The sequence below is a fragment of the Beta vulgaris genome, chromosome 1, assembly GCF_026745355.1.
Source record: "Beta vulgaris subsp. vulgaris cultivar EL10 chromosome 1, EL10.2, whole genome shotgun sequence".
Taxonomy (NCBI): domain Eukaryota; kingdom Viridiplantae; phylum Streptophyta; class Magnoliopsida; order Caryophyllales; family Amaranthaceae; genus Beta; species Beta vulgaris.
The window spans coordinates 38,813,320-38,829,594 of NC_079202.1; the positions used below are offsets into that span (position 1 = coordinate 38,813,320).

The window sequence follows — 16,275 nt, forward strand, 5'->3', positions numbered from 1 at the left end:
TTTATAACAGTAAAAATTGTAAGGATTTTTTTTCAATTTTGCATATCGATTCCTTTTACTTGTGAATACTTGACCACCAGTAGCCTGTCGGGTCGTTGCTATATGTGTGTACGTTTGCATACAAGTAATTGTAGCTCTACCTTTTTATTAATTGTTTGTGTCCTCCTTAGCCTGAAGTTGCGCGCGAAAAGCTAAAGGTAGTAGATTGGTGTTGACGTTGGTCAAATATTTTATTTTTATTTATTTTTGGATCTATAAGAAAACAACTTATATGCGCCATTATAAACCGAGTTATATGAGTATCTTTGCCTCCAGTATACAGTGAATATAATAACATTCTATTATGTCCTAAGGTTATAGATTTTTTCAGTAGCCACTTAACTATATACTAACATCACTAATAAAACAGCTCCATGTAAAGAGTCATGGGTGCTTGTTCAAACGGATTAGTCATGAATTATTTAAGTAGCAAAAAGCGATTCACATCAGACCAAACTAAGAACAAAGAGGCGATTGAATCTAAAAATAAAGTAATTTAGCTTTAAAAAAAAGGCTGAATTCACCTGAGATACACCAGTTTATTGTACAAATTTAAGGTGAACTTGCTTTCTAAATAAGAATAGCCCATTGTAAAAAAATTTAAGTTGAACTTGCTTTCTGAATACGAATTCACCTTAGATATGCCAGTTCATTGTAAAAATACAGTCAACTTGTAGATTCAAGGAAGATTAGCCCATTTGAAGCTTAAAATACCAAAAACAATACTAAAAGAGTAGAGCCACATATAATATTTTCACATAAATCTACATAGGAAAAAAGAGAGATGTGTCCAACTTTGCATTAACATAAAAACACTCAACATTATTGTCTTGTTCCACTCCTTTCTTCGCTTTCCTTCAAATGAATACTTCACTAGTGATGAGAGGATCCTTTACAGTGACGATCTCAACATCATCCCAGTAGAAAATCACTCTAGAGACCATATGACTGTTTCTTCCAAATCCTGTGTATATTCAAAAATTTAGATTGTTTGAGATCAAAGCATCAATACAAACAAATATGTTCGAGTTCAATATATATTAGAGACTTTTAAGAAGAGGAGAATAAGAGAGAAGACAAACAAACAAACGAATGCAAAGATGAAAGAAAACACCTCTGTAAAGTGTTGAACATCAGACCTCCTAAAGAAAGATTGTTCGTTACCACTGATCTCATTTGTAATTTGTTGATTTCATGAGTGGATAATTGGAATAAATCAGCATAAGCCTTCACTTACTCCAAATAGAATAAAGGTATCCTATTCTAATCATACATTCATACCAATTAAAAGATATGATGAGGCCTCCATATAAGAAAAAAAATAATTTTCCCACTGAAAACATTTTAGAAGAATTCAGCATGTAAAGCTATAAGCTATTAACAAAAAAAAAATTTGCTTTAAATCAAAGGGGCTTTCTGCATAAGCACAAAGACTCACCCATTTAGGGAGAATTTGAGTTAAGAGTTAGCAGTCTTAACTCTTAAGTGCACTGCTTGTAGCCTTTTCTTCCTTCCTTGAAGCTTTCTTTCTCTTTCGGTCTAAATGAGGTTCTTGTGAATTTAGGTCATTGCAGACGGTTCTTAAGGAAAAGAAAGGTTCTCATTCAATGGGCTAAAATATCTAAAATCCTTCGAAGAGGTTGTAATATCTTAAAAGCTTAGTTATTAAGGTTACACAAATTCTATATATGACAAAAATATGTCACAAAGTCGTAAAACGAGTTCCTGTTGTCATTAGAATAAAGAGGTACATGTTATGGGAATCATGCAGTTGCTTCAAGAGAAGATAAAAAAACAATTTTGTGAAGACCTGATGCTGCTTAGACCTAGTTAGAATTTTTCTACATTTGTGCAACATCTGAAGACTTTATGTTGCTTAGACCTAATTAGATCAAAAACATTTTTCTTGCCGATTTATTAGGTTTCATGTTAAAAAATTTTTTAAGTTGAAACAATTATAATAAGCTAACCTTGCCTATTAGAGAAAACAAAAGAGGACTACTCAGGTTTCTCCTCGAAAAAAGATCCAGAGAAAAATAAAACGAAATTTAGAAAAAATAACATATAGAAATTACACTGGAAATTGCTTGTGAACATAGCCAAACAATAGTCAAAATGAAAAATTTGTTTGAAATAGAAAAGTCAAGGAAGACGAGAATGGGGAAAGGGAAGATAAACACACAGAGAAGAGGAGACAAAGACACAGATCTTGCAACTCAGCTTAGCATACCGATGGAGGGATGAGATTCACCAATTTCTTATGAATAGAAAATTTCAAGGTTTTCTCACCCAAAGCACTATTAAAGTGAATAGTGGAGAACTTCCCACTTTTAAAAGGTTTGGATGGAAGATGCTTGAGAAAACAGGTGCTGCAAAACCCATAACATCCAACACTCAAGGCTCAATAATTCTTTTGATGTTTTTTCTTGTTGATTTACCATTTGTGTGTTTCCTTCCAAATGGTCGAAATATTCAAGGTAACGAACCCATAATAAATCTTGTTTATATTTGGCGGTCATTTTGGAACAGCTTATATCTAGATCTCTTCGCAATTAATAACTGAAAAGGAGTAATTTAGGGGTAAATGACATAAGAAACTTCTTGTCTACTGCATGCAAAGAGCTTAATTCAATTAATGAAAATAGGCACCACAAAAAATGCTAGCTAAGCAACAAATTAAATGTAAGAAGGGAAAATGAAAAAGAAGAGCACCCGGAATGCCTAAAGTATGATTGAATACAAATAGACATCTAAGAAAGACACTTTTAACTTGCTTTTTTAGATAATATACCTACCATTTTTTAAGATCAAGCATTAAGAAGTATATCATATTTAGTAGCATTTAGAACAGCAAAAAAAAAGAACCAGGCACAAATTGTAAATTCAAATCAATCTCCAAACAATAACCGAAAAGATAGAAATGAGGGAGAGAAAAAAAAAAAAAGACTACACCTTTGTCACTCAAATATGCTTGGCTTGAACCCATTCCTTACATCAAGATAGCGAAGAAAATGTTGATATGACTGCAATTTGCAAAATTGAAACACTAAGTTACATTAAAGCAAGGCATACAGATCCATATTTAGTTTACAGCATATTACGTCTGTGTTAGGATTCACAACATTAAATACAAATGGCCACCAAAATAATGTAAACAGAACCCACATTTTTTAAAACTCATGAAAATACGAACTTAGCTCGATCCTCAATCATATGGTTATTCTATACTGTTGAATAGAGTATTACCTCACTTGAAGCTGCCTTAAAACGGACATTGATAATAGAAGCCCTCCATGCCTTCAGAAACAGCAGGCTTATTGCCACCAATGTTATGTATCGCTCCATGAACCTAATCAAAGACAGCTTGCATATCAAGCTTTAATCACTCTGATCACAAGAACATAAAACAGCTCACGTCTAAGTAGATGATACACTAGAGATATCTGAGGATTGACCGGACATGGGATCATCCACTAAGCAAAAATCTGATATAATTGGCAAAGACAAAAAAAAAATTACAATACAAAATTTAACATTGAAAAAAGATCCTTGGTTTTATGGTGCGAAAATAAGATGATCAATTATAGGTTTAAGATTTGTGTAGGAGTACTCCTCTAGCTGTAAACACCCATCGTGTATGTATTTACAACAAAATTATAGGAGACCTATTGCCTTTGTGTCACAGGGATATGTAGTTAAACAACCAATTATTAGAATTCCAGAAAGGCCTATGTACCATAGTCTAGATGCAAAATACCTTCTCCAAATACTTCTGTGATCTATTGAGGTATGAAGGCAACAATATCAACAAGCTTTTCAATGACCTGCAATTATGTCAGAAAAAACAACAAAAGTAGACAGAATCAATCATGAGTTAGTTGTTAGCTAGAAGTAAGAAAGCAAAGAATTAATAATACAAATATACAAGGAAAAGAGAAAATCACTATATGTCTAAGCTTTTAATATTCTTTAATCACAAAAACATTGACATAAAAAATTATCCAGAAAGGAAAGCAAAGAGAAAATGTATTATCAAGGGGTTGTACATATCAAACCCAAATCATACCAAACGCACCCTAGTAAATCCAAAAATATAGATTGTTTGATATTAGACCATCAACACACAACACAAATAGATATTAAAAAAAACCCTTAGATTAAATGAAAGTGGCGATTTACACCAAAAAAAATGAAAGTGGAGATGGATTATTACCTATGACTTCAATGTGAACTTGTAGCTTGCGAATCTGAAACAAAAAAAAATGGAAGTTTAATGTTGATAAATTATTATGCGGATACCTAGAAAAAATATCAACAGAGAAAATAAATAAAGCAAAAAAAATATAACTGACATCAATGGGCTAGATGAACAGATGGTAATTAGCAAAAATTCTCTTAAATACTTCAAATAACATAAAACCCATCTTTCTCTCTTCTTCCTCCCAGTTTTTGTTATCATCATCATCTCCTCTCTAACACCCAATTTCTCAAAAAATCTCTCTTTTTCACTCATCTTTTCCCTTTCAAACCCTAACCCACTTTCCACTTATTTCCACTGCATTTTTCGCGCACTTCAAAATTGTCATCTTTCATTTTCTCAGATTGTAATTCTAATGGGGTGAACTATAAGAAAATTTTAGAAGAAAAATAAGAATAGATGATGGAATAGCAATGGAGAAAGGAGAGAGGACAGAGAGGACAGAGAAGAGACGTGAAGAAGAGGAGAGAAAGAAAAAGATCGTGTGGCTAAGCTGGAAGAACAAATGAAGGGCTGAGATTTGTCAAGGCTTATGAATAGTGAATTTCATAAATTTGTGACTTATAACACTATTGATTTGAATAGTGATAGAATTTGCCACTTTTTAAAAGGTTATGGATTTCCATATATAGTACGTAGGTCCCACACTTTATTACAAGTTTGCCATCACTTATGTCTTCATCCTATTTACTAATGATACATAAAATAATAAAATATTCCTAACAAAACCCCTAACCCCTTAATCTCCGACCATTTTCTTTTCTCTCTCTCATACTTCCATTTCTTCTGCAACTCCTTTTCTCTCTCTTCTCACCTTCCGAAAATTCAAATCTTGTTCATTCTATTTCAAAAACCATAAAAAACACCAAAACAGTAATCTAGACTTTCTTATGGTTCTTTTGAGACCAAATTCTTTATTTTTGTGTCGTTTGAGGAATTGAGGGTTTTCCTCTATTTCATCTTCCTTAATTCTCCTACCGTAGCAATCAAAAAAAGGTGAGTTCACAAGCTGGGTTTTAAGGGTTCTTCACATTTGGGATTTTTTGTTTCTCTCACTCCCAACGAACCCATTTGAATCCTTGAAGAGTTGATCTGGATGAAAATTCAAGTTCATGAAGATTTAAATGAAGATTCGAGTCTTGTTGGCTGATTGAAGATCTGGATCAAGGCCTCAAATATATTGAATTCACTCCTTAACTCCAAAATCTCGATTTCAATCCTTTTTTTTTTTTGTATGTTACAAACAAAAGCCCCCTTTTTTCTCTGTTTTTGTTTTGTTTATGTTGAGTTTGATTTTATACTTTCATAATTTTGGATTTAAACAATAGGTTTTACTATATATTGCTCTTCATTTTCGAAAATTGAATTTCAAGAATTTTATTGATTTTTTCTTTTTTCGTATGATTTCCAGATTTTTCGTGTTTTTTGAATGATTTTTAGTTAGTGGATTAGTGTTTTTTTAGCATTTTTTGCTTTAATTTGTATTGTAACTCATTTCCAGCAATTATGTCTTCATTATGTAGATTTTGGTGAAGACAGTGTTGCTAAAATATTTTTGGTTAAATTGTTCTAAATTTACATGTTTGGTAAAGATGTTGAGCTTATAAATTAAATCAAGGAGTTTAAACCCATTTGATTTTTGCTTAATTATTGTTTTGTACAGTGGGCCCTACTATTTTCTTGGTCTGCGTGAAAAAACAAATGTAGTAACATTTTTCTGACAGAGGGAGTAGGTTTTTAACTTTCTAACTTTTTACCTTTTAAACATTTTTCAATATATAAACTTTTTTTTATTGAAATATCAGAAATTTCAGTCCACCGATCCGGACCAAATCGAAAACGCGAAATCAGCATTTTCTGTGGATCGAGGACCGGAACGGAATTTTCGTTCCGGTCCGGTCCAAATTTCGATCCAGTCCGGTCCAGTCCAAATTCTGATCCAGTCCAATCCAAATTTCGGTCTAACCCTAGTCTTTGCACAGCCCTATATGCAACAGATACAGTCAAATGTAGGAGATGCGCACTGGATGGCAGCGAAAAACATCCTTAAGTACTTGTGAAAGACTAAGGAAAATGTTTTGGTTTATGGTGGAGATGATGAGTTGGTTGTTACTAAATACACTGATGCAAGCTTCTAGAGTGACAAAGATGATTTTCGATCCCAATTTGATTCCATATTTTTTTCTGATGGAGGAATTGTGAGCTGGAAGAGATCTAAGCTGAGTATCATCACGGATTCCACAACTGAGGTTGACTATATTACAGCAGCAGATGCAGCAAAGGAATAAGTTGTTTGGATCAAAATTTTCATTAGTGAGCTTGGTGTAGTTCCTAGCATCTAGAATGGCATTGAGTTGTAGTGTTACAACAATGGTGCCATTGCTCAGCTATACAGATCGCATCAAGTCTAAACATGTGCTCAGAAAATTCCATTTCATTTGAGAAATCATTAGAAGAGAGAATGTTAAAGTAAGCAAGGTTCATACTGAGGAAAATGTAGTAGATCCTCTAACTAAACCGCTTGCTCAACCTAAGCATGAGTGTCATACTAGGTCTATAGGGCTTAAGCATATGGGATAATGGCTTTAGGTTGTTTACTTCATGTTTGTAATTGTAAGACATTTATTATATGTTTTGAATGTTTATTAATAAAAAATTTGTTTCTTATTTAGTTGTGGTTTGGTATCAAATAAAATGTCCAAATAATTTGTGTTCTCAAATAGGATTATCGAATACGTTTTGATAATGGAACCCAATAAAGCTAAGTAAACAGAAATCACAATTTAAAGTCCCTAGTCTAAATCACAAAATTGGACATAAGTGATTTATTTAAAGAATAGTATATAATTAACTGATAGTGCAATTCCATGCGTTATGGAGATATAGAGATGTCTAATTAATTATACGAATGTGTATTTGATACATTGAGAGTTAACCTAATTAGATTCTAAAGTAGAATCAAACTATTATATTAGTGGATTTCATAGACATGAGTATGTATTAATAAGCACAATATAATTAGTCTAACCTTGACGATGTTAAACATCGCACCGTAAAAGGAGGGTTTAATGAATCTGAATGTCATTAAGTACTTAACTGAGTGTTTGGAATGCAAATATCTAGTATTGCAGAGATGATAGTTGTTTGTTTATGTGGGAATGTTGAGAGTGCGTGACTTCAAGGGTTCAAATCCATGTTATTGCAATTCTCTCTTTTTTATTTCTTTCCTTTTCTTTTTCTTTTTCTATTTCTTTTTCTTTTTCTATTTACAATTGGGAAATATATCCTCTTTCTTTAGTTGTTTCTTTCTTTTTTATTTTTTTTTTACAATACGTCCAACTTGCTTCTCGAATTTTCTTTCTACCACCATGTTATATTATTTCATATTTTTAGTTAATATGATTTTATATCTTATATACCTTAAAATTGTAAATTTTTTAAAATTAATGTATACAACCTAAAGCCTATGCTTAAATTTCCAATGTTCTTTATATAAATGGGAATAGTGTATGGCCTCTTGATTCATCATGTCAGTTTTTGGCCTGTAAGATTATGGTGAGCCAAACATGGGAATGAAAAGGCTTAAGTTGCCTTTTCTTAATGAATTCCTTTTCCTTTAGTTGAACCAAACAGGAGCTAATCAGTTTTCCGTGAACTATTTTTCATTTATTATCGTACTTATGTTGTTCAATGTTTTTTATTTGTGCATTCTTTACGAGGGTCCCAAAGTTGTACCGACGGTTTCTATTAGGGCTGGCAATGGGTCGGGTTGGGTCAAGATCAGGTTGGGTTGGCGGGTTGGCGGGTTGGCGGGTTGGCGGGTTGAGAACCCCTTGACCCAACCTGACCTGTTAACTTAAACGGGTTGAAATTTACAACCCAACCCAACCTTATGATAAACGGGTCAACCTTCAGGTCGACCCGTTTAATTTTTTTTCGTGTTTTTTCTAGAAAAAAAAATGAAAACAACATAATTTATTTGCAAATAACAGTAGGTAGCAAATTAAAATTAAGTCATTACATAACCATATGATAATATTGTTCAAAATCAACATAACTTTTGTTCAAAATCAATACAAATGTTCAGCCCAATTTTTTTTGGGCTGAAATCTGAATTGAGTTAGGTATTTTTTTAGCTTGTTTTTTCATAAATGGGTTAGGTGGGTCAAAATCAGGTTGGAATTTTCAACCTGACCCAACCCATTTAATTATGCGTTCAAATTTTTGACCCAACCCATTATTAATGGGTTGGGTTCGGATCGGGTTGGGTAACATTTTGCCAACTCTAGTTTCTATAGTTTCCTTATTAAGAGTTCTCTTTAGGGACTTCTTTATGTGACTTTTAGTGCTTTATTGTAAGTAAATTTTTCCTTTGTTCTACTTTGATTGATTACAGATTTAGTCAGACATGTGGCTGTAGCATATTCAAAATGGAAAAAACTTTGTCTATATATGATGAATAGTGTACTAATTAGAAATAGACATTATAATTAGTGAAATCAACTCAATATAGTTAATTATTTGCAAAAATTAACACACCTTTTATTAGATTTTAATGGTTACTTAAGGATTAATAAATAACAGAGTTAGACTTCTGTTTGTAGTAAGAGCATGTTGTGACATTTGTATAAAAGTCGAGAGCATGTACATGGTGAATTTCCAAAAGTCGAAAGATATATGTGAATTTCATGAAAACTCTAGGCTAAGGCATTTGGTGAAAAAGAGCGAATAATTAAATTATTATGTTCACTTATACATAGTATGACTTATATTCTGTAAGAAAAGACGATATATTTTAATATCAATTATTTTCAAAATTGGGTTACCAAAATTTTACCAAAATAAGTATGTAATATATAGTTCATATCCTCAGAGATGTGTAGAGTATGCGCAGGATGGCCAATACATCCTGAAAATAACATTGATTAAGTGTTTTAAAAGCACAATGATCACGTGACACTCTACCCGAACTTCTATGACATGTTTATGATCTCACTAAAAAATGTTAACAATGTGTAGCTATTAGGATTCGAACAAATGACATTTGAAGTAAAGTATGAGAGTTTAACCACCAATCCACTACAATTTCAATGTTTAATGTTTCAAAGTAAAACATTATAAAGTCTTATAATTATATATATATATAAGAATATAACTATGAAGACATAGACAAAGCCTTTTGATCTCTACTACTTTAATTAAGGTAATAACATTCTTTTATCTTTATCTCATTGACATTGTTATTTTTACCTCAATTAATTGTAAGTTTTTTTAAAATAATTTATCATGTCATAATGTCCAATTTTTAATTTCACACTAGAAATAAAGTTACAAAAAACTAAAATCATTTATAAAACTTATAATTAATAATTTATTTGATAATTGTAACTGCCCAGGGGCATTGCCCGGGCTTAAAAAATACTCCCTCTGTTTTTTTATCTTTCTCACTTTCCATTTACACATCTTCCAATGCACATTTTTGAACTTAAATATCTTTCATCATATATTAGTAAAAATTATAACGATTGAATATTAATAATTTACTAATTGAGACGAATCAAACAAGATCCCACATGACTATATTTTTTCTTATAAATTAAAAAAATTTGAGAAGATTCTCTCTAAGTATGAATAGTGTCAAGATTCTAAGTGAGAACAATAAAAAAAACAGAGGGAGTACTAGTTTAGTTACTTAAAACTCAAAATAGTAAACTAGTTAAATTTGAAACACGAATCATGCATAATTCCGGTATTACCTAGTTATTTATCTTTCAAATAAGAAAAATCCTTTATTTCTCCATATAATTTTTGGAGTACTTTGTTCAATCATGGAGAAAAAGGTTCGGCTAACAGAAGATCACTAACCACCTAATTCGGGTATTACCTAGTTACTTATCTATCTCTATCTCTATTATATAAGTGAAAGGGGGAGGAAGATGATGTCCTCTCATAAAAGCCTAATATACCCATAAATTGTCATATAAATCTTTTCTTCTTCCTACTTACCATATTATTTAACAAGTTAATAATGAAATTAAATTTGAAATTTCAATTAAATATTAAATTAAGGAGAATGATTTCCTCTTATTACCTACATGTGAAAAAAAAAATGTATTCAAAAATTAAATTGATAATATAACTTAATTAATTGACACGATTAGAAGAAAAAAATTAAAACTTGAATTTCATATTAATAATTATTCTCATAATATTTTAAAACCTAAATGTTGATTATTCTTCGGTAATCTCTAATATATAAATCAAACTCTTTTCGATGATTGAATCTGATACATAAATTCTTCCACTTTATTTGAGTACAAACATTCTTCTAACGTATATTTCTTTTTCTCAATAATATATTTGAATAATGATGAACAAATAACTAATAAAACCAAATAATCATTGATTTAAGAAAAATATAGTAAAAAGTTGACAATATTATAATGTATTTTCGGATCAAATTTTTTATGATACTGATGAATAATTAATTGAGAAAAACAAAAAGCATTAATAGAACACGCATGCAGCGTGCAAAAAATGCTAGTAATACTATAAGTGAAGGGGGGGAGGAAGATGGTGTCCCTTTACAAAAAGTCTAATACACCCTTAATGATTTAAATTGCCATATAACATTAATTAGTCTTTTCTTCTTCCTACTTACCATATATATCAAATAAGTTAATAATGCAATTAAATTTCAAATTTAAATTAAATATTAAATTAAGGAGAATGATTTTCTCTTCTTAAATGTGTGAAAATTTTTGATCAAAAATTAAATTGGCAATATAACTTGATTGAAACAATCCGTACAAAAAAGAAAACTTGAATGTCATATTCAAATTACAATGATATTATTTTAAAACCTAATTGTTGATTATTATTCGGTAATCTCTATTATATAAATCAAACTCTTCGACTTTATTAATATTCAATGATTGAATTTGATACACAAATACTTCCACTTTATTTGAGCACGGACTTTCTTATGCTTTGTATTTTCTTCACTTATATAATAGAGATTTGAATAATGATAAACAAGTAACTAAAAAAAGCAACGAAACATTGATTTAAGAAAAATATATTGAAAAAATTAAAAATCATTACAAATATTTGTTCCAATCAATTTTTTTGTAACAATGATGAATAACTAGTTGAGAAAAATAATATTAATATGACACATATACATAGCGTGCAAAAAATGCTAGTATTACATAAGTCAAGCGGAGAGTCTTGGTGTTCCCGTGTAATAAGGAAAGTTACGATTGCCTAACTTATAGTACGATGCAATGTATGTATAAAACCTTTCCCAAAAAAAAAATCAATTGAAATTAAACTGATATATAAAGCAATTTCAAACAATTACAAAGTAAGAACTTACAAAGTTTATTTCTACCTAAACTTCCAATTGCAATTACAATTTCAAAGAACATACATTAACAATCCATAGACATACAAAGAAAAATATGAGGATAGTCTTATCTTTTTTTTTTTGGCTTTTATAATTGTCGTAAATGTCATAATATATATATATCATTTTATTTATTTTGTAGTAGTCGTTCGTGTCAGTTAGGATAGTTCATCTCATTATTTTATTTTTATGTAGAAATATGTTATGATTATTAGATATATATATGATTTAAAAATATGTTCTTAATTTAAATATATTAAATAAATAGGCTTATACCATCCAATTTCTCAATGTAATGTTACGTAATAAATTACACATATATTAAAGAGATTAGTATATATCATTCCATAATATCAATCTATAGTACATTTTGATACATATTCATTTATTACATTGAAAAAAAATTGTGAATGATCAAATTAAATTACAATAAAATAATATTAGTGTATCTAACGCTTTTTAATGTTAATATGTCGTTGAATGGTGTCATATGATGCTAGTGGATGTATTATTGAAATCTTTTTTCAATAACAATGAGTTACTAAATCATTACCCTCCAAACAAAATCATTACCCTCCAAACAACTTTCTTTTTTAAAAGAAAAAAGAAATTTGAGAGATCCCTCTAAACAATTCTGATTATTCAATGATAAGTAAATTTGACAAATCATTATCCTATTCTGTATTCTCATAACGATAAAAAGGCTCCTTTATTTGAAACATATATATTATAATCTTTTACAACTTTATACTACTACTTATAACAAAATCAATACATAAGAAATCAAGTACATTTCCTGTAATTAGTTCTCCCTATGATTTCAGAGTTGGAATACTCTGCTCATTTCTAAAGAAATTACTAGGATCAATCACACTTTTCACTTTCACTAACCTATCAAAGTTCCCCAAAAAATACTTCCTCCCATAAACCTCCCCTTCTTTGTAAGTCCCATTATGATTAACCCCAATATCAACATCCCTATAATTAAAGTAAGCACCCCTTGGATTTTTAGACACATATGGTGTCATAAACTTGTAAAGCTCCCTTAATAACCCAATATTCTTATCTTCCTCCACTTTCCCTGCAACTTTCCAACCAATTGAGTACTGAATTTTAAACAAATTCCCTCTTCTATGAGGAAATGGTGTTTCACTTGATCCAATTTCATTCATTCTTCCACCATATGGGTTAAAAACTAAACCTGTTCTATCCAATTCGACCAATTTTTTCCACAAAAGCTCCAACCCTGCTTTTGACATTGGCTCTTTTACATAATCAGATTTTCTCTTCAAATAATCAGCTTCATAACTCCTACTCAATAAAACATCAACCGAGGTTTTATTGTCGAAATTCGCCCAATATAACACTGATTTCCCCCAATTCATCTCAAAACAATCCTCCTCCTTGACACCCAATTCAGGAAATGATTTTTGGAGTAGAGACACTAAAGTTTTTGAATCACCTAAGAAGAGACATATAAAAGTAGCCCTACCTGTTTTTTTGCCTCTATTTTGAGGATCAGTTACAGGCTGCAGTAATAATCTTATAAATAAATTTTGATCAATATCTTTCATTAGAAACTGCCACTTGTAAACCAAATCCGTAGCATTTTCAGTTAAGTAACGCTTTATATTAAAAACGGTTACTATTTCAGGTACACGTACAAGCTTGAATGTGAAAGAAACTACCACACCAAAACTTGCTCCACCACCACCTCTTATGGCCCAAAACAAGTCTTCACCCATGGATTTCCTGTTCAATATCCGACCCTTTACGTCAACCACCGTGGCATCCACGATATGATCGATGGTTAGCCCGTGTTTTCTTATTAAATTTCCGTATCCGCCACCGCTAACATGGCCTCCTACGCCTACTGTAGGGCATACTCCTGCAGGAAACCCGAGTATGTTGCTTTTTTCTTGTATCCTGTAATAGAGCTCTCCCAAAGTTGAACCCGCCTCGACGTAGGCGGTTTCTGCTATTGGGTCGACATCGATGCGTCGTAAGTTTTTCATGTCGAGGATGAGAAAGGGGGTGTCCGAGACGTAGGATAGTCCCTCGAAGTCATGGCCTCCACTCCGAATGCGGACTTGGAGGCCGAGCTTTCGAGAGCATATGATGGTGGCTGAGACTTGAGAAGGGTTTATAGGAGTGATGATGAGTTGTGGTTTTGGTGTTGTTGGGTCTGTAAATCTGAGGTTTCGGATGTAAGCTAGTAAAACTGAATTGTAGTTTGTGGTTTGCTTGGAGTAAAGAATGGTGGCGAGATTTGTGGATGATGTTGTTTGAGTGTTTAGGCATTGGAGGAAGTTGTTGTATATAGAACCTGAAGATAAAGCTAGTGAGAATGGAGAAAATAAGGGTATTATGCAACAGAGAAGTAGATAAGAGTTGATACTTCTTGTCCTCATGTTTTGTTTGAGTTTAAGGATATTTTTTGCAATGGAAATGATAGAGCATGTTAAGGTGTATATATAAGTATATATATAACTCACCCTATCCTGTTTTAAACATGTCATTTTTTTGTGTTTCAAGATCAAACTTGCTGACAAATTTAGTCTATACAAATATAGTAAAAGGCGTGCGTACCAATGTATACACCCCATGTGGCACCTCTGTTAATAAGCTTACAACAAGATTCGAACCTATTAACTTTGCTATTATACATGACAAAATTACCATTTCAACCAACTTTTAATCATACTTTAAATGTTCACATTATTATATTTGTATTTTTAAATGTTGAGTTTTCCTTAATATATTTTAATAGGAATGGTAAAAAAAAATGCATATCAAATTTGGAAAACTATACCAACCGATGCAACGTCCGAATACAAATACTAGTTTTATTAGTAAACTAGTTTTAAACTTAGCAATGTCCTGAGTAATATAATACAATAAAAAGGATGTATATACTTCATATAGTTTTGGATTGATAATTTATAACAAACAAAGGCATAATTTAGTGGTAAGATCGTAATATAACAAATTAAGAGGTTGTGAGTTTAAAATCTTTTATGCAGATTTTTTTTTTTTTTTTGGGTAAGAAGAAGTGGCGTGGACCTCGCTTGGGTCTTAATGGGCTAGGCACTTGAGAGTAAGGGGGAAGGGTAAGGGGATTCCTTGCCCTCAAAGTGCCTCTAGTGGGGATTGAACCCCCAACCTTGAGCTTTGAAGGGTGCGCTCCTTACCACTAGACCAAGTACTACTTGGTAATCTTTTATGTAGATTGTTGGTATGTTAAAGACTACAAAATATAAATGAAAATTTAAACAGAAATACAAGAAAGGATACGAGAAAATGATACTTCTTCCGTTTCAAATTAAATGCAACAATTTGCATGACACATTCTCCTAGGCAAAATTTCTTAGAGTTAGATTAAGAAAAAGTAAAGGTATGTGACTAAGTTGATAAGGAGAGAGAAAGTGGAACCACATAAAAGGTAAGGACATGTGAATAAGTTAATAAGGCTTAATTAGTTTTAGTAAGGGTATATTCATAATTTCACACTCAAAATCTTTACTAAGAATAGAAAGAAGTAAAATGTTGCATTTAATTTGAAATTGTCGTTTTTAGAAATTGTTGCATTTAATTAAAAACAAAGAAAATATTTGTTTTCTACAACTATCTTTATTTAATTTTATTTTTGATTAGGAAAGATAATTGGTCCGAAAACAAAACCTTAGGTTACTAGCTTGCAGGGCACACCAACTCATAGGCTGGATACAAGGCTAAACGACCTAGAATTAAATGTTCAATATATTGTTGGGATAAGAATTCGAACCCTGGGCAATGTCCCGAAATTCGGAGTGGTTCTCCACTGAACTACCCTCTCTCCCGCTGGTTTTGTACAACTATGTAAAAGTGAAAAATATCTTTAAAAGAAATGTGAAAATGAAAGGTTTGAATAAGTCGTAAGTTGAATAAGAAAAAGGTTGAAAAAAAAGTGTGGATAAAGTTGGGTTTGGAAGGTTAAGAGGCTATGATCGTGATTCGTGGCTTTTTGAGGACGGAAGAAACACAGCACATTGTAAAGCAGTAAAGAGGACATTGTACTCTCGTGCAGTCGTGCTAGGTAGTTGACAATATGGACCCAAAGAAATTTCGCTACATGTGCATATGGACTATTAATCAGATTCTTTCAGCCAATTGCTATACAATTTTGTAAGAAATTGTCTGTTAAGATTACGCCAAATCAAAATCATGTAGTACAGTAGTTGTTTAATAAGAATGTTGGAGTTTAATACTGTACGTTTATTGTTTAATAGAAAGTCTTATAATTGTATGATTTTCCATGCATATGCAAATACCTCCAAAATATAAGTCAAATGCCTCACATTTGTGACAAAGATCTAAATAGAGCTAGTGGAGTCATAGTATTATAGATGTATTCTCATGAATTAGTTCAAACGAACCAAATGATTATGGTAGTATGTGTTGTGACAGTGCACGTATTTAATTCCAATAAGCACATGCAATAATCCAAAGAAGGCAGCATATATTTAACTTTGTAGTTTGTCTTTAATATTTCTTTTCGTCTCATGTTCATTCATACACTTTTTATATTCTT

At 31.4% G+C, this 16,275-nt stretch overlaps 1 protein-coding gene and 1 long non-coding RNA gene across 2 annotated transcripts; both read right to left on the bottom strand.

The window, feature by feature from the left end:
• Window positions 1–687: 687 nt before the first annotated feature.
• Window positions 688–4,846, bottom strand: LOC104895533 (uncharacterized). Its single transcript, XR_790307.4, has 6 exons — window positions 4,392–4,846; window positions 4,253–4,286; window positions 3,797–3,863; window positions 3,286–3,388; window positions 2,992–3,062; window positions 688–1,003 (listed from the first exon to the last, which is right to left on the bottom strand). It is a non-coding gene; the product is annotated as an uncharacterized LOC104895533 (long non-coding RNA).
• A 7,549-nt stretch (window positions 4,847–12,395) lies between these two features.
• LOC104895523 (berberine bridge enzyme-like 21) lies at window positions 12,396–14,159 on the bottom strand. Its single transcript, XM_010682064.3, has one exon. The coding sequence runs from the start codon at window positions 14,114–14,116 to the stop codon at window positions 12,518–12,520; it is 1,599 nt and encodes a 532-aa protein (XP_010680366.1). The 5' UTR covers window positions 14,117–14,159; the 3' UTR covers window positions 12,396–12,517.
• Between the last annotated feature and the right edge of the window lie 2,116 nt (window positions 14,160–16,275).

Bases quoted from the DNA above. Each gene is read 5' to 3' on its own strand.
- LOC104895523 (XM_010682064.3), bottom strand. From the start codon at position 14,116: ATGAGGACAAGAAGTATCAACTCTTATCTACTTCTCTGTTGCATAATA.